Below are 27670 nucleotides of genomic sequence, written 5' to 3'. Positions count from 1 at the left end.
CAACTTTTCTCTCTTGTGTAGGCATTGTGAATGCATAATCGATATGGCACTTAAGCAATCGATCTAAGATTCTCATGAATGCATGAAGTGTAGGCATTGTGAATGCATAATCGATATGGCACTTAAGCAATCGATCTAAGATTCTCATGAATGCATGAAGTGTGCAAGAGTGAATATTCTTTAGTGGAAAAGTAATGATGGGGCTCCAATTTGAATTCCTATTTGGTTCTCCTAGCATATCAGGAGACATCACACCTTCCATCCATCTTGCATTTGGTTGTTCCTCATCTTCATCATCAGTTGACTCGGTTATCTACTGCATCTTCATGTTGCTTCTTCCCTTTATTAGGACCTTTCGATGCATCCTTCCCCCAAAAAACCAATCTTCTGCATACCTTTTCCATTTGTCATTCTCCGCCTAGGAATATCAATCTGAGCATTGCAGTATGGACAAGGCCATCTTGATTTCGTGCCTTGAGCACAACTCATCATGTATTTAATTGTCTTAAAATCTCTCCCAAGATGCTAATCCACCTTGAACTTTCCTATGTTTTCTACATCTAAAAGTTGACCATCAATGTGCTTTTTGATTGTATCTGTTATCCAAGGAGTCCTTTCAAACATCCATGTGAATACCTCATGTATCTCCTTTGGTACCTCGAGTGCACCAAGCCACCAGACCTCTTTCTCAGATTGCACACTAAAACTTGGTTTGGTAGTCTTTTCCCATGCACATATCATGGCCTCATTCATGAGTGTAATGCTCATGCGTTCCAGCTTCAAACTTTTCACAATTTGGCACTCATCTAGCTTGAGCACAAATGAAAGTGTGCTCCCCAAAATTGCAAATAAACAGTAATTTACAATATTTAAAACAAAATAATCATTTTCATTTTCTATTGAAAAACATGAATAGTAGCAATTTCAAGTTCTCACCTTCTGGTGAAAGGCCATAGAACTTCACCATAGCTTGTTGTAGTCTCTCAATATGAACAAAGATGTTATTGTAAACATCATAGTGAAATTTTGTACTTGTTGTCTTGATTTTCTTTTTTCTCGACCTTGTGTCTAATGTTAGTGTGCCCTCAACGTGATCAAATTGTCCCATAGCTCATTGCACATCATCATTATTAATATGCTTGACATTGTGAATCACCTTGAGTGTAGGAAATAAAGTGCTAGTGATTCCTTATCTTAGAAATGCATCTTTTAAAACCTGACGAATTGCTTGGTACCCTTTCATGCTAATTCCAGCCGCATCACAAGCATGTTGAATTAATGAAGAATCAATGGAGGTGGTAATCTCGCTCATCACCACATTGTTGACAACAGCTTTGCGTATTTTAGGACGATGAGGGTCAATAATAATTGAGAGAATATCCTTGGTATTCAGAATGGCTTTGACCAAATCCTTCCATCCCTCTTCGCTAGAACCACACACCTCTTGTAGAAAATTCCTAGCAGGACACAAATCATGACTATTTTGTTTAAATCACTGAGTGCATAATGAAGTTTTTCTTACTTTGTTGTGTACGAATCCTTTTCTTCCGTGCTCCACCTTTAAACATAAGAGATTTTTATACCAGCCAATGTCTTTTCGCGTTCACGAGCACCATTTGGCGTTGCTTTGAGTCATTTGATAAGTTCCTCTAGCCTTTAAATCTTTGCATCCTTCTTTCCATTCTCTACGACGATCTCTTTCATTTTATCTAATGATGTTTTAAGTCCTTCTTGACATTATAAAAGGGTAAATTGTGATGCTTGCAATTGAGATTGGAGAATATGGGTTTGCCAAGCTCCACTTGTAGTTAATCTTCTGCAATATCCTAACAAGCCAAGCTCTCCTTCACCAACCCCAAAGATCTGCATTTTTTTCCTTAGCTATCCTACAAGCTTGGACAAATTGTGCATCAGTAGGATGGGTTTTTTTAGAGCTGCCATACTCTTCAGGAATACGAATGTGTAAATCAACCTTCCGTTTTCTAGCTTCACAAGGGGCTACACACAGAGGTTGCAAAGGCTCCATAGCTAAGCAGAGGAAGAAGCTAAAGCAGAGAGATCCTCAGAGGGGGGAGAGAGAGAGAGAGAGAGAGAGTGAGAGAGACTGTTAAAACTTTGTTGTTGGAGGTTTCTTATTGGAGGTTTAACACAAATCCATTTTTCTAAGTAGAAAATGATATTTTTGATATACAAATATACTAACATGGATTTTTTCATCAAAAAATTACATTTATGAGAAAAAAAATTTTAAAAAATTGAAGTCCTCACAATTTCAAATCTTATGGATGTAGTGGTTCCTGACAGTTAGTTATGTTTACGGGGTTGTGGGGACCTGACATTTAGCTATGGATGTACTGGCTCCTAACAAGCTTGTGACTTGAACCTTGAATTACAAGCTTTTTGGAGGAAAAAAAATATTTTCATCATACATATTGGTTGGGTGGTGTTTTTTCCACCTCAAACATAAAAAATGGAAAATTAAAAAATTTCACTTTTATGGGCCCCACCTAAATACGAGAATATTTTGCTGATGTGGAAGAGAGATATGGTGGGAGTTAATGGAGGAAGGAGATTTCAAATTGACAAAGATTCAATAGAGTGAAGATAAAAAATTCAAAAAGTAAGAGAGAAAGTATGAGAAAAGTCAAAAAGTAAGAGTATGAGAATATTTCCTTTAAAAAGTGAAACTAGGGGGGTCTGGCTAATGTAGCAAGGCAAAAAATAGGTGTCATCATAGCCTTTGTCTCCCTTAAGCCCAACGTTTAGAGCTCTAATCTCTTAAAATTAGGAATCCCTTAAAATAGGTGTCATCATAGCCTTTGTCTCCCTTAAGCCCAACGTTTAGAGCTCTAAATCCTTAAGAGGCCCTTTTTGGGTCCAAAAAATTCCTAATGTGGATCTTCACATTTTCCATTCAATCTAGGTGGTTCGAGGACCATTTCTTTGGAGTCTACATGGTTTGGGTTTCTCTTTTATTTAGGTGGATGTGGTTGTATGGATTACTTCATCTTCGGGGGACATTCGTACCTCATCATCGACAGGAGTCCTTTATCTTTTCCATTTGGCTTGGGGGTCATGAGATTCATGTATTGGTATTGGTGCTTTATGATGGTGACACTTGGCCATGTATTTGGTTCATTGTATATAGCCTTTTATTTTTGTTTTGTGCACGACCACCCTATGATTTTTAAGGATGAAATCATTATAGGAGGGGATGGTTTGTAATGAAGTAGATTTGGTTTCACATGCACATGGGGGATGGGGCCTCGGAACTTGGGCTTAGAGTCATTTATATGTGCACTTTTGGGGGGCCTTGTGCTATATTAAGCATAGGGCTCATAGGCATTGTACCTTTTCATAACCATCATAATACAAGTCAATTACTCTCTTCTCTCTCTCTAAACCTAGAGTAATCATCCCCATATAGGTTAATCTAAGGATAATTAGGTTAATGCAAGGCTAATCTAGATGCTCCTTTCTTTCAAGAATGAAAGTCTTTTTCTAGTTAAATATGTTCCTTGGTTAGCAAGACCATTAAATCTTTTGTTTTCAAAAGAATGTTTCTAATCCTAGCTTTGGAAAATCTAGTTGAAAGATAAGTTCTTGGTTTTCAACTTTGAAAAGTCTTAAAACTCTAAAATTTTCAATAAGTAAAATTTGAATTTATCCTTGAAAGCATGATTTATTTTGTAGCAAATGATTATTATGTTAAGCTCCAAGAAGCTCTGAATATTCATCTTTTGAAACTAAGCCTTCTATTACTACTAGATTTCTACAATCTCTTAGTACTGATGAGAAATCCATTTCTCGATTGAACTCCTCATAATAGCCCTTGCTTGAGTAACATTTTGAGGGGACGTACATGAGCTTGCATCACCTATAAAATAAAAAGCATATAAGTAAGTTATTGAGATAATGCCATGATATAAAGCATCATGCAAATAAAATAATCTCTAAAACTTTCCATAAACTTTAACTCATGATCTTAAAGGACTTTGGAAAATTATCATGATTATTCAGGATAACTTATACTATGGTCACCTTATAACTATTTGGAAACCAAAACTCTTATATGATTGCTCTACGATCCAAGGAAATCATTTTATCCTTATTCAAATTACACACTTCATAATATACATAAAAATGTATAGTGAAAGTGTTTTTAACTTTTACTTTTTAATCTCCTAAACAAATTGAATGAAATGTTCTAATGAAATAATTAAATTAAACACTAAATATGTATTGTATTTTTTTAAATATGTCTTCTTGGCAGCTTGGTGGGATGTGACTCTCTCATGCTAGTGTAAACAATGTGGACTACCATTATGATAAGTTCTTGTTTATGAAAATATGGTATCACATGATTATTTAAACCATTCTTTTTTATAACTAGCTTAGTACTCTTTCCCTTTTATAACTACGGAACGTAGGTGAGATAAGAATGTGAAAAAAAGTAACATCTAGGTTATCCTTGGATTAACCTAATTAGTTTGGATTATGGAAAGCTTGAGAGATTATCACTAAGGACAATGGAAAGTAAAGTGTAATGATAGCCTAAGACTTCAAATGGTTCAAAAGGTATATCAAAGGTGCAGTAGTCCTAGAGCACATGCCTTTTATATTCCCATTTCCCATGTGCCCTAATCCCACATGTAAATGATCCTAAGCCTATGTTCCTAGGCCTATCCCATGTGCATGTGCATCCTAAAAAAACTTTGTTACATAATGCAAATAAGCATATCACATGATTATTTAAATGATTTTTCTTTTGTAACTAAATCACTCTTTCAAAAAGACATGTGTATGTTTAGAATAATTAAGGCATATCTTAAATAGGCAAAATCTAAGTGTGTAAAAACATTATCAAAGAAAAATTGTATTATAAATCATGATCAAGCTTACAATCAAATTACTCATATTATTGTGATATTAGAGTTTACATACATGCATTTTACACATCCTTTGTATTTTATGGAAAATAAGGAAACACTGGTAGTTTGTATTTTAAGGACAATAAGAAAGCGCTTGCACTTTAAATAAAAATGTTCTCTATATTTGAAGGACAATAAGTAAGGACTTCTCTATAAATAAAATTTCAGCTCACCAATGAGGTGATCGCCCAAGTGGTGAAGATTTTGGCCTAGGACTAGGTCCTAGGTTCAAAACCCCACAAGGTGCTTCCTTAGGTATATCACCTACCTACGGCTAGATTAAATAAGCCCACCTCATGTGCGTAGCGCACCTACTATGGGTAGTTAAAAATAGTAACTATGAAAGGATCTTGGGCCTAAGGCTTGTCAGATATTTAAAAAAAACAACTGAAGAACTGCACTTAAAAGACCATGTGTGGCTATCTATATCATGAAATCCCCACTTTTGATAACATTTAGAATATATGAATATCCTTCTTATAATTTAAAACATTCCATACATTGCATATTGATTAAGTTTTACCTAAAATACCCTAACAATATATATTGAAAGTTTAGCATGCGTGTTATGTTCATCATACACATACAATTACACACAACATGATGTTAAAAAATCTAAACCATAGCTACAAAAAACAATACATACTTACTTGTTTGATTTTTTTAAAAGAAAATTAAATCTTTTCATTGTCTCTCATATGTAGCTAAAATTTTGAAGTTGTGATGTTTTTAGGTTTTAGAAATGAAGTTATGATGTTTTTTACGTTTTAAAAATTGAATCCTTGTAGACCTACTGTGTTTTTCTAAACTAGAAATTTTGAAGGATTGAATTTTTTTAATGAGATTTTAAAGTTTTGAAATCTTACTTTTTCATACATTGCAAAAAAATGAAGTGCTTGAATGTTTGGAAATTTTATTAGCTTCTAAAGTTTTTGAATGTTTAGCCTTTCTACCTTTCTATAACTTTCATCCTTTTGGTTGTCATTTTTATGTGTAAATTAACGTATACATTTTCTATTTCATATTTGGATGATAACTTTAACTACGAATACCTTTATGTGAGTAATAAGAGGCCAAAATAGGTCATTTTATAAAACATAAAAGGCCTCTATTTACACTATAGTCATATAATAAACAGAATTATTTAATTTAATTATAGAACTATATAATATAATTTAAAAACTTGAAAAGTTAATTAAAATCCTAGGTTTGATATTTGAAATCCAATAATGTTGACACGAGAATGCTTATTGATTCTAATTGGTATATTTAGAATTATATATATATATTTACTCTAACATGTTTTTTATTTGTTAATTTATTTTTTGTTTAGTTTCTTACTTTTTTTTTGTTTAGTTTCTTACATGTTTAAAAGAAAAAAAATTGTTATCTTTACATATATTACTTGCTTGAATATTTTTAATCTAAATATATTTCATACAATATTATTAAGGATATGCACATTACTACAAAATATTCGATAAGAAAAAAAAAATTTCTAAAAATCTATAAAGTTAATCTGGTCATTACCTTATAACTCTTCTATGTAGAAACAAAAAAGCTATAATTTAAATGATTTGGTCATTACTAAAACACTTCTATGTAGAAACTTAAAAGCTATAAAGTGAATGTGGTCATTACTATACAAAACTTCCATGTGGAAACGAAAAAGCTATAGAGTTAATGTGGTCATTATTGTCCATAATTTCTATGTAGAAACTTAAAACCTATAACGTTAATATGGTCATTGCTATCCATAACTTCTATGTAGAAACTACTCAAAATTGAACACCGTACATGTGCTACTACATTTTTTTAAAACCATTCACATTGTATTAATTGTTATTTCATCATTACATTATATAAATTTAGTTACTATCCACTCTTCTATAATATTCAAGTCATGAACCTATTTGTATATTGAAATTGAAAATTAGCAAATGATATAAAAACATATTTTTTATCAATGCATGTGTTGTGTTGTGTATCATATTTCTTCATTTATATATAGGCAAATGTGTTATATGTACTTTATATGTATGAATGTTTATGTTAATGTGTATCTATGTGTGTGCTTATGTGAATTGGCATAAGAGTGTGTGTATGTGTGTGTATGGGGGGGTGTGTGTATGCATATATACATGTTCGTATTTTTCCTTGCTTACATGTATAGCTATGCACATGTGCACGCACACACACACATGCACATGCTTATGTGCATGTGTGTGCTTACATGCATTCCTATATACATGTGTGTGTGTGTGCGCACAAGTTTACATGTGCATGTGCATGTGAATGTGCCTCTACATGTGTGTGTGCATGTGCATGTATAAGTGTGTGTGCACATGTGTACGTGCGCCTACATGTGTGTGTGCTTGTGCTTGTGCATGTGAGTGTGCCCATGCATGTGTCTGCATCATGTGCATACGGGTGTGCATGTGTATGCACGTGTGTGTACATGTTCATGTGTGCATATGTGTGTGTGTGCATGCACATGTGTGAGTGTGCATGTGTGTATGCATGTGCATGTGCATGTGTGTGCACATTTTCATGGGTTGGCACATATTCATGTGCATGTGCATGGGCATGGGTGGGCACATAGTCTTGTGCCCACCCACATGTAGATATTCATGTACATGGGCATGGGTGAGCACATAGTCATGTACCCACCCACATACACATATTCATGTGCATGAAGATGGGCACATAGTCATGTGACCACCCACAATCATGCCCCCACCCATGCCTACGCACATATTCATGTGCATGTGGGTGCATATATACCTGTGGTGTGAGTGTGTACATGTGTGCATGGGTGGGCACGCATGTGCATGGGTGCATATTAATGGGTCGACACATTACACAGCTATGCATGTATTGGGATGGAGATAGATAGATAGATAGATAGATAGATAGATAGAGAGAGAGAGAGAGAGAGAGAGAGAGAGAGAGAGAGAGAGAGAGAGAGAGAGAGAGAAGGATGGTTTAAACTTACCTCGTTGTAAATAAGGTTGGCATCCATTTATATCAACACAATGGGCACAGTTCTCACAAGTGATTAAGATGCTTGTCTCTATAGCACAAAATATTAAGGATAAATAAGTGTACATAGACTTTTAATTATAACAAGAAAGTCTCTATATCACAAAATACTAAGGATGAATAAAAGTGTATGGAGTTTTAATTATAACAAGAAAGTTTGAATAATTTTCTTACCACTGGGTGCTGAAGTTTGTTTAGAAGCATGTCGATAAGGATCTTGCGAGCCATTCAAAAATAGAATATTCGAACCTATTGTTGCAAAATGGTAACCGTATTATAAAAATTGAAAAATTTACAAGAGCTCAAGGAACTTAAATCTAATCTCTCATTAGCTACCCACAAATAATATCTTTAAATCATAATCGACATCTTACTACCTAATCAAATGCAACTTATTGTACTCCTAGGGTATAAAAACTTTTAGAACTAGGGGCTTGTGCTATTGTGGTATTGCTTTTGTGATATTCTTCTTACCCTAATCTTCCCATAATTATAGGATTAGAATACAAAGTTTAAATCCTTAAAAAAATAAATAGCCAATTTTGAATGTAATTTTGACCTTTTAGAACACCCAAATGTGCATATGCATGACTGCCTGCTATAGCAAGGGAGGACCAATAAGAGAATGAATGGAGAAAAATACTAGAAGCATAGGAGAAGGAAAAAGGAAGTTTGAAGATACAACACTATGACAAGGAGATTATAAAGTTTAAGAACTAAATCAAGGGAATACCAATAAGAAAATGGATGGAAAAAGATACCAAAAGCACATGAGAAGGAAAAAGGAAGCATGTAGACACAACACTATGATAAGGAGATTATCAAGTTTAAGAAATATTCCCCTAAATCAAGGGTCCACATGACAATAGGTAAGTAAAAGGCCCCCCAAGGAGGCATTGACATAAGAGTTAAAGCATTTCAAGGAGGAACCACAAAGAATTTCAAGCAACAAAGAAGTAAAACATGAAGAACTTCAAGAAACAAAAAAGGAAATCATAAAATATATTCTCCTAAATGCCACCAAAACTAAGGTCCAAGAAAAGAAAACAAAGAAGGAAATCGAACAAGAGCTTCTCAATCATAAATGCCACCAAAACTAAGATCCAAAAAAACACTGCTAGGATAAAGAAAGAGATCAAGGCCACATCCTGACAAGACTGCAAAATGAGTGGAGGTAACTTAGAAAAAAATTGGCTCACAACACAACACAATCATAATGACCTTTGAAGACAAAAACACAAGGAACTTCCACCACACATTACATGTGTAAGTCACTAGCCAGCTCTCGAAACAAAGATGATGAGACCTTGTGGAAATAAGTGGAACCCTATTCACAGACATTTGGTGTCCAGGGGGGTAAGAACCTTAATAAGGAGAGTCCTTTTCTCTTTAATAACAAGAGAACTTATTAAGGAGAGGCCTTTTCTCTTTAAATTTAACGACACAAAAACCCTTAACTTTCCTCCAAGAGAGGGTGATGATTTCCTCCATGAAGATCCGTTTACTTGATGATCTCATCCCCTTGTAAGCAGAGCAGCATAAATGTTCAATTATGCAAGTTATGAATGTAAGAAAGTTTTCAAATTAAAATAATATACAATATAAAAAGTAAAAATAAATATAAATTTATATCATATAATAATAATAACAAATGTATACTAAAAGCTAATTGGTAGAAAATGTAAACATTTTTTAAAATAGATCCCTTCTTGAAAAGTAGTGTATTTTTACATACAACCAAATTTAGCAAAACGTCCCATGTAGGGTTGTATACCGACACTATTCCCTTATTTTTAAGTATAAACTCAACTATATTCTAGCAAGAGACTAGAAAGTTGCAGGCGCTACAAGTTGTAGGCCTGTACCTACATATAGGGAGCCATGACATGCTAAGACAAGCAAATGTCTACAGAGAGTATCAATTTCTTTTATTGTTTTTCTTGTATGGTTTAATTATTTCATGTGAGAGAGAGACAGAGAGAGAGAGAGAACTCTATTAAACATGGTTTTTCAGAATTGCAGGTTCCTTGGATGAAGCTCTCCTTTCTTTCTAAATTCTCTTTTTGCTCCTTTCTTTCTATATTATCTTTTCTCCCCCAATGAGATGATGTATCCTCTCTATGAAAGATATTGATTCTATCAAATTACTTCATATGTTTATAAATCATTACAATGCTCATGTGTGAGACCGGGTCTCACACATGGGGGAAATTTTGTACCCAATATGATGTTTATGTCTCTGCTATATTTTCTTACAAATTATTATTTGAAGTGACAATTTGATTATTTTGAATTCAATTTGTTCCACTACACAACATGGACTCCCCATTATGTGCTCTCATATGGCATAATATCATTCATCTACATTTATCTAGCTCTTACTAGACATCATATAGATAAGACATTTCAAGAGGTCTTACTAGACTTCATATAGATAAGACATGAATATATATATGCAATGAATATTTTTTGAATGCTTTTATCCTATATACTTGGGAAGGTTTCATCATATCATGAGAGGTTGAGCTCTCTCCACCAACAGATGCAATACAATTTCATCGTTTGTCTAGATATCTCTAGACTTCATCAAGATGAGACATGAATATCACAATGCCTTATTCCTACAAACTTGGGATGGTTTCACTGCTAGATTGAGCTCTCTACATAGATACATATCCCATGGTATGATGATCATCATAGGTCAACTAAGGGTTTCATCGCATCGCAAGATACTCAAAAGAAAGGGCGTCCCATGAGCCATAGGCATGTATGTAGTAGCCAATGGGAGATTAATTTTCATGACAGTTACATACTTAGATGCATAAGTTAATATGAGATAAGTGGATGCACCATTATCTCTATAGGGAGGGGTTTAGGCCTTTTCCTAGGGGTAAAACATTTCAAATATTAGAGATGCTTCAGTTATATCTATTGGACCTAAGGCACCATATAAAGCATTGTCTCTCCAAAAGGCAGTCATGCTTGTTAGTATTCATGCAATGTAAGTTGTTTTAAGTTCCATATATCTTTTAGATATCCCTACCCTTGTGTCCCTTCAAGTAGATCTTGGATGGTACATACTAAAGCAACTTGAGGCAGTGTGCAAGGAAAGTCTGTTTTCCCAAAGGGAGTCATTTCCTCCTCATATAATTCTCAAAGGAAAATACTGTAAGATATGGGATTTTACACTAGTTTAAACCGGTTTAGTTTCCTTTTAGCCTCAAACGCAATCAGTCCAACCCGATTTTCCACCGGCTCTACAATGAGCTGCTCAGGCACACCTTTTGTGCAGACTTGAGGTCCTTCTCATCTTACTTGTTAGTGCTAGACAAAAACCTTTTTGCAAACCCTTAAAATTAGAGGCAACTCTTGAATTCAACCCTTATTTTATACAAATTTTTAGTGCAAAAATTAAGCAAGGGTACACTATAGGCGAAACTCGGGTTCCAAATGGGCTCTTTAAGGGCTTTCTTTCTCCTCTTGAATCTCGAAAAAGTATTCTATGCTCTCCTATGGCATAATATCATTCATCTACATTTATTTAGGTCTTACTAGACTTCATATAGATAAGACATGAATATTCGCACAGTAAAGATTTCTAGAATGCTTTTGTCCTATATAGACTTGGAAATGTTTCACTATGAGAGGTTGAGCTCTCTCCACATACACAAAATAACTACATCATTTGTCTAGATCTCACTAGACTTAATCAAGATGAGACATGAATATCCTAATGCGTTCTTCCGATAAACTTGGAATGGTTTCACTGGATAGATTGAGCTCTTCACATAGGTACATATCCCATGGTGGTATGAGGATCATCATAGGTCATGTAAGGGTGTCATCACATAACAAGATACACAAAATTAGAAAGGGAATCCCATGAGACATAGATATGTATGTGGTAGTAAATGGGAGATTAATTGTCAGGAGAATTACATACTTAGATGCATAAGTTAATATGATATACATAGATGGATAATTTAATATGAGATACATGGATACACCATTATCTCTATAGGCAGGGGGTTCAAGCCCTTTCCCATGGGTAAAACATTACAAAGATCAGAGATTCTTCACTTATATCTATTGGACTTGAGGCACCATAAAGACATTCTATTGAGGTAGTAGCCTAAGATGGAAGGCACCATATAGAAATTTGCCATTGACTTCTTTGGTCCCACCAGATCTCTAGCCAACATTCATCCTATAGGATCTATGAGAATACATGGACTAGGACCCATAGAAGATTAAATTTCAAAATGTTTCTATCTTTAAAGAAGTTTTGAAAAGTAGAGAAGTAAATACCTGCAATTTTAGTTGCACCATAATATATATCAGTGAAATCTACAGGTGGTGAAGTTCTATTCCCAAATACATTTGCACAAAGGTCCAGATAATATCTTTAAGAAAAAAAGTAGGACATTAAAATCTCTCTCTCTCTCTCTCTCTCTCTCTCTCTCTCTCTCTCTCTCTCTCTCTCTCTCTCTTTCTCTCTCTCTCTAACATTTTTCAGTTGTTATCTCTCATGGGATATCCTCTAAATGTATTTTCTATGTGTATGTAGCCTTTATCACCCCTCAAGAAATTGTCTATTATTGTTTATCGTTTTTCTCCATGCCCTTCAACCCACTTGTCATCAACACATTGCCCTTCTTGCCCAAGACACATGCCCAAAGAGTCCTACCTTTTACCCAAAGAGTCCTACCTTTTACATGCTTCCATATGTAGCCTCTATCAGCCCTCAAGAATTTCTGTATTGTTGTTTATGGTTTTCTCCCATGCCCTTCAACCCACTTTATGGTTTATGGTTTTCTCCCAGGCCCTTCAACCCACTTTTCAAAACACAATGTCCTCTCTTGCCCAAGCCACACACCATTTACTCATTTCTTGCTCAATTTGTCCTTTGATATTTTTATTCCTTAGTTCCTTGAATTTGGTGCACACTAAGGTCATTAGACATAACAAAAGACATTATATCCATATGTATACAAAAATTATCTTTAGGGGAGCCCTTCCCTTGCATAATAAAGAGTCAAGTGCAAATGAGCATAAACCCATATTTATGTCTTTAAACCTTTTATAGATTTAAAAATTTATAAATGTTTAAAATTTTTAAAATCTTTTATAGATTTAAAGGGTGTTTCAACATAGAAAACTAAAGTAAAATGGAAAGCGGTGTCAGGTGGCATCAACTTTAAATGTTGACATTAGTGTTTGTGTGTGTTACAATCTTTTATTGGTCAACCACTAGACTAAAAGATTGTGTACATGCATAAGTGGTCAACCATAAGTGGGTGGTAGAAATCTCATACTAGTTTTTAGGAAGCTAAAATATATAGTCTTGATTAAATTTTGTCCCTTTTATCACACTATATAAGTTAAATAGCGAGGAATTAGTAAACCAATCTTAAGTAATATGTTCTATCATACTTGATTTAGCTCCTTATTTAAGCATGCATGTCATAGATCATGAAATATATATGCTATTTTATGATCTATGACATAGATCATGAAATATATATGTTATTTCAACCACAACTAAAAGATTGTGTACATGCATAAGTGGTCAACCATAAGTGGGTGGTAGAAATCTCGTATTATTTTTTAGGAAGCTCAAATATATATTCTTGATTAAATTTTGTCCCTTTTATCAAACTATACAAATGAAATAGTGAGGAATTAGTAAACTAATCTTAAATAACATGTTGTATCATACTTGATATAGCTCCTACTTTAATTAATCGTGCATGTCATAGATCATGAAATATAGGTGGGTAATATCACGTACAATACACATTAGAATAAGTAAACAAAATTATCTTACTGTAGATTAAGTGGACGCATAAAGATATTATTTTTTGATGCTGCTGTAATAAAATAACCGACTTCCGAGCATTGTTGGTAAGTCCATTGCCGACCTAAAACAAACACCACATGAATAGATGCTTTTAGCATGTTAGTGTCAGTGTTTGAAAAAAACTATTTTCCCAAAAAGTACAAAACCTTCATCTAAAAATTGTGAAATTATTTATAAAGAAAATTTTCAAATTTTGAAGGTTTTTGTTCTACAACCCCTCAAAATTTGCAGGTTTTTGTACCCTTAAGTTTCAAATTTGAAGGTAATTTTAAAAATCTGCAAGTGCAAATTACACTATACCCGGGTTTTTTTCGAACACTGGAACTTAGTGTAGTTTCATCATTATTTCACAAAGGCGTTGAGGCTGCTAGCTGCAAGCAGGCCTGCAAAGGCGGCAGGCAAGTCATCTTCAATGATGGCTGGTTGAGGGCGTAGGGTCGCCATGTTTAATGTCAAAGTTGTCGTTGAAATCTTTTCAAGTTTTCTTGTCTTTGTTGGGAGGCGATGCATGTATACGCATGTGGAATCTATTGGGTAGACTACTAGGTTTGGTTGGCTAGGGTTGACTACCTTCTACCTAGGGTCCCATAGTTGGCTAGGGTTGACTACCTTGTTCCATTATTACAAGTTGCCCCCAAGGACTTGTATTCACTATAAAATGAGTTCAATTACAACTCAAAGTCCACCAATTGAAAAGTAAGTGCATATAGAAGATCATTGTAATTGCTTGATACATGTTGTGTTGATCTTGTTGCATCTATTTTACTGTTTTCTAACAAACAACCCAAAAAATTTGCAAAACCATCTATTGAGAATATAGAACTACCTGCCTACAATCGCTTGCCATTTGATTTTACTAGAAAGTTGTTGTGTCATCTGGAAAGAAGAACTAAAATTGCAATAATGTGCATCTTTTTGCACTTTGGGTCATCCTTGAATATGTGAAACATGTGCTTCAAAGATAACATAAAATAATATGGATCCTCCTAAACCATAACCAAGTGTGCATGACATAAAGATTATAGTTAGTTAGTCTATGTCAAATTAGATTATCCTAAACCATAATGAAGTGTGCACAACATAAATATTATAGTTAGTTAGTCTATGTCAAATTAGAAATGTATCATGCAGATTCTCTTGAGTTAGCCTAATGTCAAATTAAAGCTTTTTAAATCTATCTCAACGCTATTAGCAAAAGATATGTCTAAGGTTAAGGCCACAATCTTAGAAATATGTTGCTTAAATATGGATTCTCCTCATAAGAAGAATCCATTTTTTTATGGTCTTGTCAAGGAGACCATAAAAAATGACTTCAATGAGTTAAATTATATGCAATAATGAAACATGAAGGCTCAACAATTTGTTTCTAAAAAGTAGCGCACTCCCTTTCCAAAAGACACTAGTTTTGGAGGCTAAAATTAATTTTAAAAACAAACAAAACTCCTAAAAAGGATACTTAAACAAAGTGAACTAGAAAGATTTGAAATTTCTTTAAAAGTAACTTTAAAAAAGCATGTTTTTTAATCTAGATACTTCATCAAATGAATTACTTGGTTCTAGTATCTTTTTGCTCGACAACTAATTCACACAAACTTGTTACTTAAATAAATGATACTTTATATTAATACCTAGTATATATGACCCAAGCTAAATAGTCTCTTAAGGGAACTAAAAATTACTTGATTACCAAAACATGTTCTATAATATTAGAGCTAAGAAATATAGGTGATGCTACTCTTTGCCTCTATTATTCATTAAATATGTGTATTATATTCAGACTCCCTTGGTTTAATACCTTATAAGGTCCAAGTTCTAGACAAATGATAAAGTAACTTCACTTTCAAAAACCTTAGAGCATTAAGATTGTAGCTAATAATACTAAATTAATGTTTGCGAGGAAACTAAATCTAAGCTAGCATCATAGTATATTGTGTACTAAATTAGTGTTTGCAAGAATAGTAAACCTGAACTGGCATCATAGTATATACAAACATACTAGTATTTAATGCTTGGTTCTTGCCTAAGACTGGCTTTATTTATTCCAAAAGAACCCCTCCATATCATTTTACATGCAAATTATTATTTCTTCCAAAAGAACCCAAGATATTGAAAATTCAGCCCCATAACTTTGTTGTTCTTTTCTATGAATTTAGGGTCTAACAATACTGACAATGTGTAAAACAATAATAAGGAAATGGTTTGACTAACCAAAAACTATTTTTAAAACAAATCTTTTGGTTTGGACAGCCACACCTATTTTGTTAACAAATTCTTAGAGAGAAGAAAAACTAAGAGGGGGGGACCGGGGGGGGCATATGTAACTTCGGATCAGTTTCAATGAGTTAAACATCAAGATGTAAAAATTAAAATAGATAGTGGAAAAAAGAAAATTAATATGTAGTATTCGAAAAGAAAAAAATAGTTAAATTCTATCTTTTGTAAATTTTAAGAACTGTTCTAATAAGCTAGTTTTGTTTTTTTAATAAGTCTCTTTGTTTAAGTATTCATTAAAAATTTGCATTTCAAACCATCAAGGTAAAATGAACAATATTAAGAGAGTTTTAATGTTGAAAAAAATGGAGGCGTTATCTGTTTCCTAAGATAAGTTATTATACAAGGGAAGTATTTTGTAGTTATTATTCACAGTCTTAGGAGAGATTAAATGCAAAAAAGGGAAGGGTTACCTAATTAACACAAGTAATTAGATAAGAGAGGGATTGTCTTAATACAAAACAAGTAATTAGATAAGAGAGGGATTATCTTAATACAAAACAAGTAATTCGATAAGGCCGGAGGGTTTAACTAAATACTAGATAAGTAATTGGATAAATCAGGGGTTATCTAAATATTAAAAAGTAAAAACAAAAAGATAAATGGAATACAATACTTTATGAAGACTTTATAAGTAAACCAAAAACTCTAAATGGAATAAATATAAAAACCAAAAGATAAATGGAATAAAATACTTTATGAAGATTTTTTTAAATAAACCAAAAACTCTAAATGAAAATTGATACATACCAACATCAACCGTAGGGTCTACATTCTTGTAGATTTCTTGGCTAAAATAACTTGTATCTCCTCCTGTCAATGCATTTATCACTTCCACATATGCTTCCTAAAATATTTACAAAAAGATATTTATTTTCTTGAATCACTTCAATAAAAAAAATTAAATCAAGATGTCATTTTTACTTTTTATGATGTATAAATCATATATCAATAATTCCACATAAATGTTTGATATTCTCATAATCATGGTTTTTGCATAAACAATTCTGTAAAAAAGAATTTTTTATTTAATGAAAAATAGCTTAACATTGAAAAAGTATGGTGCTAAGATAATATTAAAAAATGACCTAGCCCTTTTTTATAGCACGGCTTTAAGACAGGGTGGTTGCAAGATCGGGGTGCCCAGTTTTGTCCACTCAGGCACCCGTAACAGTAAAAAAACAGGCATTTGTTTACCTTTAGTGGCTAATCTCTCCTAGTAAATGAAGGAATTTCGTTTCAAGTTCTTTTGTTGGAACATCATATTCAAAGTTGGAAATATAGTTGCATAATTTGATTAAGCATTAGATAGTCAAAAGTCCTCATTTTCTTAGGTACAAAGTTAATGTATACACCCTGTCCCAAATTTGAACTGATTCCATAAAATGCTAATATCTTTTACATATAAACTCATATGAGATTCCCACTTTGTACCTTAGATCTTCACATAATATGGAGCTTAACTTGATTTTTTGAGAAAATTTTAAGATATTTGTCTATTTTCTTTGAATATTTCAAGGTCTTTAAAGTGTTATAATATACGCCACTTTTTGTACCCACAATAGCTACCACTTAAAATCCTCAATCTTGTAGATCAAAAGAGTGGGTAGATACTGAGACATTAGTAGAATGTGGTGGTTAGTAAAAATTGCAAATCCAATGGTTGGATTTTTAATGTTCTCTTTTTCAAAATTCTTTCAGACTATCAGAAGGCCTGTAAATATTAATAATCTAAATAGTAAAATTACATTTTTGATGTGAATCATCTAAAACCTATAGGGACTAGTGTGCTTGTAATGGTGCATCTATGGAAAAATAAATTGGATCACTCTAAGTATGAAAAGATCATTTGTTTATCATTTCATCATATTTTTGATTAATTAGATTAATTTATATTAATTTAAGTTATATTGGGTTAATTTAAGGGCAAGTGTATTTTCTATTATTTGCTTGATCTCATTTTAAGTACCTTGCCTCCCAAAATTTACTCTCCAAGCATTGTCCCAGTCCAGCATAAATTGGATAAAACTGGATACCCTGATCTTGCAGCTGCGGGGGCGTCACGGCACGGCATCGGGGGGGGCATCACGGCACGGCATCGGGGGGCGGCGGGGGGCGTCACGGCACGGCCCGGGGGGCTGCGGGGCCTCACGGCACGGCACGGGGGGGGGACTGCGGGGCTGCGAGGGCGTCACAGCACGAACTCGACAAAAGAAATATGTTTCAAGAAACCTATTTTCCATGGTGTATCTTCCTAATAAAAGAAAAATTTTTGTTATAAATTTCACCAAAGAAACTAGAAAATGACCAAGCCCTTCAAAAAGTTATGATGTAAAAACATATCATTGGTAGAACTAGTTTCACATTTATAGTTTTCAGTTTCAAAATGTGAGGTTATGATTTTTAGCTCTGAAATGTGAGGTTATAATGGATGTCTATCCATATGTACACCTAAGCAAAAAAGATTTGGCCTTCAAATAGTCATACTTTTTGGTGGAAATCTAAAGGTATATATTTAGTTAGTTATGTAGATTTTCAAGTATATTTTCTTTTCTAATTTAGAAGCTAGCCTTAAATCCCTCTAGTGGCTTACTTAAGTACACCTATAATTATTTATAATACAAGTTTCACAACCAATCACAAAGGGCTTCTCAGTATGTATGCGTTACAACATCTTTTTACAAATATGGTTGATGCTAGAAATGGTACCTCACTTTCTATATGTTGTAAAGCTTCAATTAGAAGAAAAGAACATCTCCATTTTAAAAGGTCTTAAACTTGTAGGAATTGTGGCCTAAGCTTAAGTTTTATCAACAAGTAAATGTTTTTGAAAGTTTTACCTATAATAACACATTCATTCAACAACAAGTACCATATTGAACAACATTAAAAAATTTAAATTTTAGGTATAATAACACATTCATTCAACAAGTACCATATTGAACAACATAGAAAAATTAAATTTTAGGTATATCACTTGTATAGGAACAAGGTTTATATTTTCATCCACATAATTCATTACTTTTTAGGAAACAAATATTGGACAAGATACAAAAATTAAAATTTAGGTGTATCACTTGTACAGTAAGAAGATTTTGCATTGTCATGAACATAATTTATTACTTTTTTGGAAAACAATATTGACATCTTTAAGCTATTATGGACTTTAATTATGCTAGAATATAAAACATGAAAAAAGATTACACTCTAGCCAATATGTGCAAGTGTGTCTTTGCATGCATGTGCATTTTTACCTTCATGTGTTTATGCATCTTTGGGTGCATGTGCATTTGTGTAGGCATGCTTGTATATGCACATACATATGCATGCATCTACATATTTGCATTCATGTGCATTTGTGTGGGCATGCATGCATGAAAATGCTTTTGTGTAGATGTGTGATTACACCATGTGTGTACATGTGTGTTTGCGCATGCACACATAGTGAAACATTTATGTATAGTTACAATGAATATCTATATACTATTGCACACATAGTGTAATAGTGATGTATAGTTATAATGATCTCTATACATTATAATTTATTGATTTCATAATGATCTCTTTTAGGCATCGTACTTACCAAAGTGTCAGTTCCATTGCTAATTGCTTCCAAGATGGGTGTACAGGGAGTGATTGGATCTCCATATTGAACCTGTATATGTATACCAAATTACTCTTCTTTTAATTGTTGATAGGTAGCAATATGGATCAACAGAATTAAAACTTGTTAAGAAAATTAATAACAAATATAATCTTGCATTAGCAATATGTTAAAAACTTATTAAGAAAATTAATAACAAATGTAATCTTACATTTATGCTAATTTTGTATATATAATTTTAAAGAAAATGCTCAGTATGTCTCAAAGTTATACCTTATTTTTTGACATAAATTATGCTACAAATTGAATGGTTAAAACCCTTGATCTATGCTTGTGTGCATCCCATGGTGTTACCATTTGTGCTTAAGCCTTCTAAGGGCTAGCATTTTATTTAAAAAAAAGAATGATTTCAATATCAAGAGAAGATATAATAGGAAAATATTAAATAACTTTGAATATATTTTGTATCTATAGATATTTTTGTTCGATTTAAATTTAAAAAATATTTTTATAGATAAATTTTAAAAATCATCCATGAAGAATATGTTCAAAAAATGCCAAATGTATTGGAAAATTCGTTTCACATATACCAACTTTTATTGTACATATTCTTCATCTATTTACTTTTTAATTTGCATTTCAGAGGTACAAACATCTTATTAATTTTTCAAAAATTTCTCACATGTATTAGCAAATTTGTTTCACATGTACATGTACTAGCTTTTATTGTACATTTTTCCCATCTATTTAATTTTCATTTGCATCTCAAAGGTACAAACATCTTATTAACTTTTTATAACTCTCATTAACTTGTTTTTTTAATTTATGAAAATTTACGAACTTGTGACATTGTGTTCAACTTTACAATACTCTACTCTCTCTCTCTCTCTCTCTCTCTCTCTCTCTCTCTCTCTCTCCCTCCCTCGCTCCCTCCCTCTCTCTCTTCTCTCTCTCTCTCTCTCTCTCTCTCTCTCTCTCTCTCTCCCCTCTCTCTACTTATAGAAATAGAAATTAAGCCATAAATGGTGTATCAATAGATAAAAGGACCTTTTGTCTTACTTGAAATAGGAACCATATTTTTATCAAAGTCCAATCATATCCATTGTAGTACAAAAATACAAACTACTTTAGATTATTTCACTAATAAGTTTTCTTTGGTTACTCATGCAGAGGAAGCTCTTACACTTGAATTCAAATGTGAATGTATTATGTACTCTCTATTTCACTCCTTCGTTTTAGAAAGGGTTTGTTTTAGAAAAGCGTTTACCCAACAAAATGATGTATGATTGCTTATAAGAAATAAGTTTCATGAAAATGTTATTTATGCTAGTAAATATTTGACCTAGTTCTCTATCTAAGGGATAATTAATTTGGAATATTGTTAGTGTTCTCATTCTTCAATTTCATAAGTTTAGTTTTCATTAATTAACTAAAGCTTATCTGATTTTCTTTCCTTTTCAAAAACATAACTATTCACTTTGATTATATCCTTAAAGAAATATTCATCTTGACTATTTTTTAAAAGAAATATCCATTTTTCGTATCTTTTTAAAAATAAAATTTCCACTTTCCTAACCTTTTTAAACAATTGTCCACTTAAAAAAAAAAGATATTTTCTTGTCTTTTTTAGATATATGATACACCACAACCTTTACTAATAGTAACATAAACATTGAAAGTTGAATTTTTTGATCAAAAAATAAAAATAAATAATGGGAGAGCTCTTACGTGGCCAGCAGGGAAAATTCCCATGAGACCTGCAAAGTCACCATCATTTAACTGCAAAATATATTTCATCTATTAATGAGAAATTCATGTAATCTCTTCTCTCTCTCTCTCTCTCTCTCTCTCAAGTTATGTAAGTTATAAGTGTTTTCACTAGCTAGCACGTGTGTGTTCTCAAGTACATGCATGCATGTCTCTCTCTCTCTCTCTCTTTCTCTCTCTCTCAAGATATGTAAGTTATAGGTGTTTCCACTAGCTAGCACGTGTGTGTTCTCAAGTACATGCATGCATGTGTCTTGGAATCCTTAAATATATATATATATATATATATATATATATATATATATATATATATATATTATAATGCATGAATTTCTATGCTTGCATGTGTTTCGGAATCTCTAAATATGAACAAATGTTTATAATGCATGAATTTCTATGCGCGCGCGCGCGCGCACACACACACACACACACACACATAGAGAGAGAGAGAGAGATGTTAAATTGATTTTAATAACCAATGAATCATCTTTCTATGTTAGAATTGGAACCTGTGTAGCATTGACGAGTGACTTGATATATGTTGCATTTTTCACAAGGGCTTCATCTAAGCGCTTTGTAATGTCCTTGTAAGCAGCACCGCATTTGGGGCCTAAAGATTCTCCAAGCTACATTCAAATGTTTGTAGAATAAAGAGGCATATTTAACAATGTTGAAAAGGAAATTTTAAAAAACTCTGAAAGTTTGAAAACCAATTCAATTGTCATCTCTATTCTTATGTTTGAACTTACGACATTCTAATTTACCTTATTTAAAAAGATATAGCTTTACCATCACCATAATGTGATCGTATACCTCCACTTTTGCAACACAAACTTGGGTACATTTGCACTTGCACAGATAGTTTGAACCATTCACACAATGTGCTTGTACATCTCCACTTTTGTAGCACATGCACTTGGGTACGTGTGTACCACATCGCACACGCGCACATGTATTGATACTAGGATTTTTTCACATGAATTTTCATTAAATTGATGTTATGATCGTGTGAGAACATCGTAAATGCATGCCGCTAGGGAGCTTGTATTAAATGAGAATCATCATATAGAATAATTGAATCATCTACTATTTTCTTAGGATAAAATTAGTTTAATAGATGGTCATATTTTAAGAGTGATTTTTGCTTTTCTTAGAGTCAAGGTTTTGTATAAATAATGGTTGTCCCCATCTCATAATTTAAGAAGGAGTCATTAAGAATATGTTATTCCTCTCTTTCTCTTATCAATTAGTCATGCTTTTAAGCAGCACACGTTGAGGCATTATGTCCCGAAAAAAGGAGCCCTCACAACACACATGCACATGCACATGTGCACATACACATGCACACATATGCATATACTGGCATGCACACACACACACACACACACATAGATAGAGAGAGAGAGAGAGAGAGAGAGAGAGAGAGAGAGAGAGAGAGAGAGAGAGAGAGAGAGAGAGAGAGAATGACAGTTAGGCAATCAAGCATACTGTATTTCTAGCATATTGACAATACTAATACTATGGTTCACCTATGGAAAGAAAGATTTATTTAGGAAGATAACTCAAATTCTGATACAGACCTATAACTCTCTATTTTATTACCTGTATATCATATGCTTGATAGTTTTCAATAGTGTTCACAACACCAGAGCTTGAAATGCTTCCCCGCACAAGATGTGGAAACTTAACTCTAAACCAAGCACTGAGTGCACCTGAATATGAACCACCCAAGACTATCCAAGCATTCTCAAAATTTTTTGATAAATTATAACGCTTGATAATTTGTTCCTGAAATTTTCATTTAAAAAAAACATATTATTATAGTAGCAAAGTCATTACTTTTGTATACAAAAAGGATCATAAAAGCTTTTTATGTAGTAATCACGGTTGGTAATATGAAAATTTCTATAAGTCATATCAAATGTAGTTATTATATCATGGAAGTCTATACACATAGATGCATTGACGTTAAAATAGTTAATATACAATCTTATTCAAAAGACATAACACAACTCTGTAGATCATATATAATCAATTAATTTTGACTTAGAGAAACCATTTTGTAGTGTGTAGAAGAAATTAAAATTTTCTTAATTAACACATTAACCATAGAAATCATGTTGTAGTGTCTATAAGAAGTAACAATTTTCTTAATTAACACATGGAACCATAGAAAGGTGAGCTTCTACTGACCATTTTTGCACTTTAAAAAAAATTATGACTTGAGATTCCAATTTAGAGTCGAGTTTCCTTTGCATCATTCACTATAAATCGTCTTCCAACAAATTTTACAATAATGATTTGGAAAAATCTATAAAAACCAAACTTTAGGACTATATGTTATGTAGTTGTTGAAAATTGATATGAGAGGAAGATACATGTAACATAACACTTTGATTTTTAAAAACATTACTTATAATCATGCTAAAATGACCATTTTTGTTTAATTTGTTAAGTTAAATAAATTTTACATTGAAAAATAATATGATGTTGTGCTTTTATCTTTCTTATCATAATTGTTTTAGACTCTTTTTAACATAAAGTTTCGAATGGTTGTAATAAGATTGTCAAATGACTACATAAAATAATGTTGTTATTGCATTTGTAATGCATTTTTTACTTCAACGATGTGGTATCTTTCTCATGAAATCTTTCACCTATAGTTCATTCCTTATCAATTCTCTCTCACAATAAAATACCTTTCTCATCAAATTCCTTACCTATTGTTCATTTTTAAAGAAGATTTTTTTTAAAAGCATATTTAGATAAGTAAGACTAGGAGACACTTTATGATGGCACCACTTAATGAAAAAAAGAGTGCTTGATACCTTGAAATGATTCATACCTGATAATAGCTACGAAAGGTGGCAAGGTCAAAGAGAGCTTGCTTTGAGCTCAGATACTTAAGGTTTTCTAATTGTAGGTCTGGAGTTGGAATGCTTTTTCCATAATAGCGATGCTCTAGTGTGACACAAGCAGCCTTCACACCTTGCGCCAAAACCTATAATAAGAAGAAAATTATAGTAAGCAACTTTCACATCTAGTGCTAAAACATATAGTCATAACAATATAATAATTTCCTTATCCCATGTTACAGTAACTCATAAAGAAACCTTTGAGAAGATATTTATGTGCTTACACTTGTGCATATAAATATGAGAGAGAGAGAGAGAGAAACGAAGAGATCATTTGTATGTCATGTGCATTAAGAACGATGTTATCTCAAGGAATGGTGGCTCAATGAGACACTTTGTTGATTGTGGTATTCAGCCTGAAATTCCATATTATAGCATTTTTTACTTTTTATAGACATACATGTATGCATCCATATATGCCTACATGCATGCTTTCATATAAGCATATGTAGGTATTTGCACAACATGTAGGTATAGAAAATGCATTGGTTCAACTCCACTCCGTCTTTATGCAACTATTTAGAATTTGGCTCAATTTAATGCGAAGTGGATTATTCTATGCTAGATTGATATCATATATACATATTCATCTAGGAAGAGATTGTGGTTTAAAAAATCACATGATATAGCCAATTCAAAATTAAAAAATATATGGAAGTATTCTACCCGCTTGTGTATTTTAAATGACTTTAATAAGGATGAATAGATGGGTGTGTGATCACCAACAAGAGCTAAGATGGGAGAGGAAGGGAGAGGAGAAACATTGGGTCTTATCTCCCTTTAACTTTTGGGATCACACACCCAACACATTGCTCCAACATTGTGGGTGGCTCCAACATTGTGGCTTCCTTTAACTTCTGGGTAAGCACGTAACGAACTTAAGGTCTAGGTTTTCATCATATAATGGAGGCCTTGGGAGCCCTTTCTTCATGGTAAGCACCTAATGAGCTTTTAGGGCTTGATTTTCATGTAATACTAGAGCCCTTGGGGGCCCTTTCTTCATTTTAACTTCATGGTAAGCACCTAATGAGTTTTAGGTCTTCCTTTTCATGTAATAGAGCCCTTGGGAGCCCCACTCGATAACGATGGTGTGGCAGATTTGGGAAGCAAGCGTACAAGTATGATTGCACAAATGAATAAACCTGTCCTTTTTAGCATAGTAGCACATGCATACACATAAGTGTTTCATGTTTATGGCCGGCACTAGGCTACATATAAATATGTAGTTAGGCATAGATGGAAGGCTGAAGAGCCTCGTGTACAAATCGGTTTATATACTGACCAGGTAGTAGTCGTCGTATATCCCTCCACATGCGGACTCTCCACAGATCAGCAAGAATATAGGACCTTGCGGGTCAACGAAATAGTCAAGCAACTCATAATAACGCTGTTGGAACGTTCGTGTGTCCTGTGATCATAATTAAGGTCACCCAATGAATTAGTTATTTTGTGTGCGCGCGCGCGTGTGACTGTGAGAGAGAGAGAGAGAGAGAGAGAGAGAGAGAGAGAGAGAGCACCTGAGGGTTGAAGTGATCCACAGTTTGATTCATCCAGAGAGGGGCACTACTTGCAGAAGCTACTGTCTTTTGAGATAGCTTGCTATGAAGCCGTCTAATGTGGTTGTGCAAGAGACTCTCTGAAGTGGGCATGTGCGCAACCAGAAGGCAATACGTGACAGCTACCACCAGCGCAAATCGCCCGCAGCACCTCCTCCATGAGAGTGGCAACCTAGGAGAAGATGAAGAAGCCATTACTATTACTAGTGCGAGCTGCTGCAGCGATACGACTTGCAGCTGCTGGTAATGGTGGCCTATACATCGCGCTTAAATAAACCGAATATTAGGATCAACCACAAGAAAAAGAACGCCTTGAGGCCGGCCGCGGCCCGCGGCCTTGTCACTATGCGTATCTCCTTTAAAAGTTTTTCCTACGATCGTGGGCACCTTAATTTGGGAGCCAAATCTGTACACACCTAGATTTGAGAGTGCATACTACACGGTTTATGCAATAGAGTGCGAAGAGTGGGGGATATTGATGGCCTGCAAACTTGCCGGCCGTGAAGATGCATTTATGAGGGAGTGGCCCATTCATGACTTGTGTCTAGTCCTTTTGGGCATATGATGGTGTTCATTGTTGGGTTGGAATTGCTCCTATTGACACTAATGGATCTTTTGTATCTTAGGTTTCATTCACATGTTCACGTCAGCTCAAGAGGTGTAAGTATCTAATCTTTAATTCCTATTACCATTTCTATTAATTTTTGTGAAAAAGCTTGAAATCTTGATAAAGATCCAGATACAAAAGGTAATATAAGCAATTTGTGATCAAGAAAGTGATTACAACAGTTAGTGTTAACCCTTGAAAGATTAGTGATAAACTTAACACTAAAATCAAGATTGAGTCCTATAATAATATAATACAAGAACCTTTTCATCATTAAGCTTTAGTTTGGTCAAGTTCTCATTGAGATAGGACAAATAGTTGGACAATGGATAGTGATTACAGTAAGGATTAGTTCTAATCAATGTGATCAGTCAATAATCTTGGCAAAGGAATAACTGCGTAGAGGACAAGAAGTTGAACAACAATCTACAACAGTCAACACATATTTGATGGTCTATTTTGCCTTGTAAGTCTATTTAATAGAGTTAATATCTTGATTAAGCTTCCTTGAGCTTGATTAAGAGAAGGATTGTAGTGTTAGTGAAGATCAAAGTGGAACTAGTGAAGTAGGTTCAAGAACAGCTTGCTCACAATACTTTGTCCTATATCCACGGAAGGTAGAAGGTTGGAAAGCTCAAGCAACAACAAGCAAATCTAACACTTATGATACACTTACAATGGTTCTAATATAGAAAGGGATTAGATTAATAGCAATCTTTGGTATATGGTTGTAATGAAGCAACAACTTTAGATTAGGTATAGGACCATGTTTATGGGCTTAAGTATAAAAGGGGGCTCATGGGTCAGTATTGTATCTTTTGACATCTTTTAGACATATTATGATATACTTGGTTATCTTGACTCTTGGAGCCTCATGGCTTTCATACCTTGGCTTGTTAAAGGCTACTTCCATCCTTTGGTGAAAGGCTTAGGCTGTTGAAATTTGAGCAATGTGATGAGCTATGATGGATCAAACACTAGAATCAACATCATTAACAAAGTGATAAGCAAATAATTAAGACGTAATTAGTGGGTAATTAGTAAATAAATTAAGATGTAATTAATAGGTAATTAGCAAATAGATTAATGTAGGCATGGATACTAAAAAACAAGCAAA

At 33.5% G+C, this 27670-nt stretch overlaps 1 protein-coding gene across 1 annotated transcript; it reads right to left on the bottom strand.

The window, feature by feature from the left end:
* Nucleotides 1–3681: 3681 nt before the first annotated feature.
* On the bottom strand, nucleotides 3682–26181 carry LOC147609614 (putative serine protease EDA2). Its single transcript, XM_086787712.1, has 13 exons — nucleotides 25908–26181; nucleotides 25673–25798; nucleotides 24321–24476; nucleotides 23078–23263; nucleotides 21985–22101; nucleotides 21437–21487; nucleotides 19688–19759; nucleotides 16855–16951; nucleotides 13801–13894; nucleotides 12282–12376; nucleotides 8148–8222; nucleotides 7927–8004; nucleotides 3682–3877 (listed from the first exon to the last, which is right to left on the bottom strand). Exons 1-13 carry the CDS (start codon nucleotides 26139–26141, stop codon nucleotides 3783–3785), a joined length of 1476 nt encoding a protein of 491 aa, XP_086643838.1. The 5' UTR covers nucleotides 26142–26181; the 3' UTR covers nucleotides 3682–3782.
* Nucleotides 26182–27670: the final 1489 nt, after the last annotated feature.

This window comes from Cibotium barometz, chromosome 51 (genome assembly GCF_041138505.1).
Source record: "Cibotium barometz isolate CiBa-2024 chromosome 51, ASM4113850v1, whole genome shotgun sequence".
Lineage (NCBI taxonomy): Eukaryota > Viridiplantae > Streptophyta > Polypodiopsida > Cyatheales > Cibotiaceae > Cibotium > Cibotium barometz.
The sequence above is the reverse complement of the archived record's forward strand: the minus strand, read 5'-3'. Positions and strand labels throughout refer to the sequence as shown.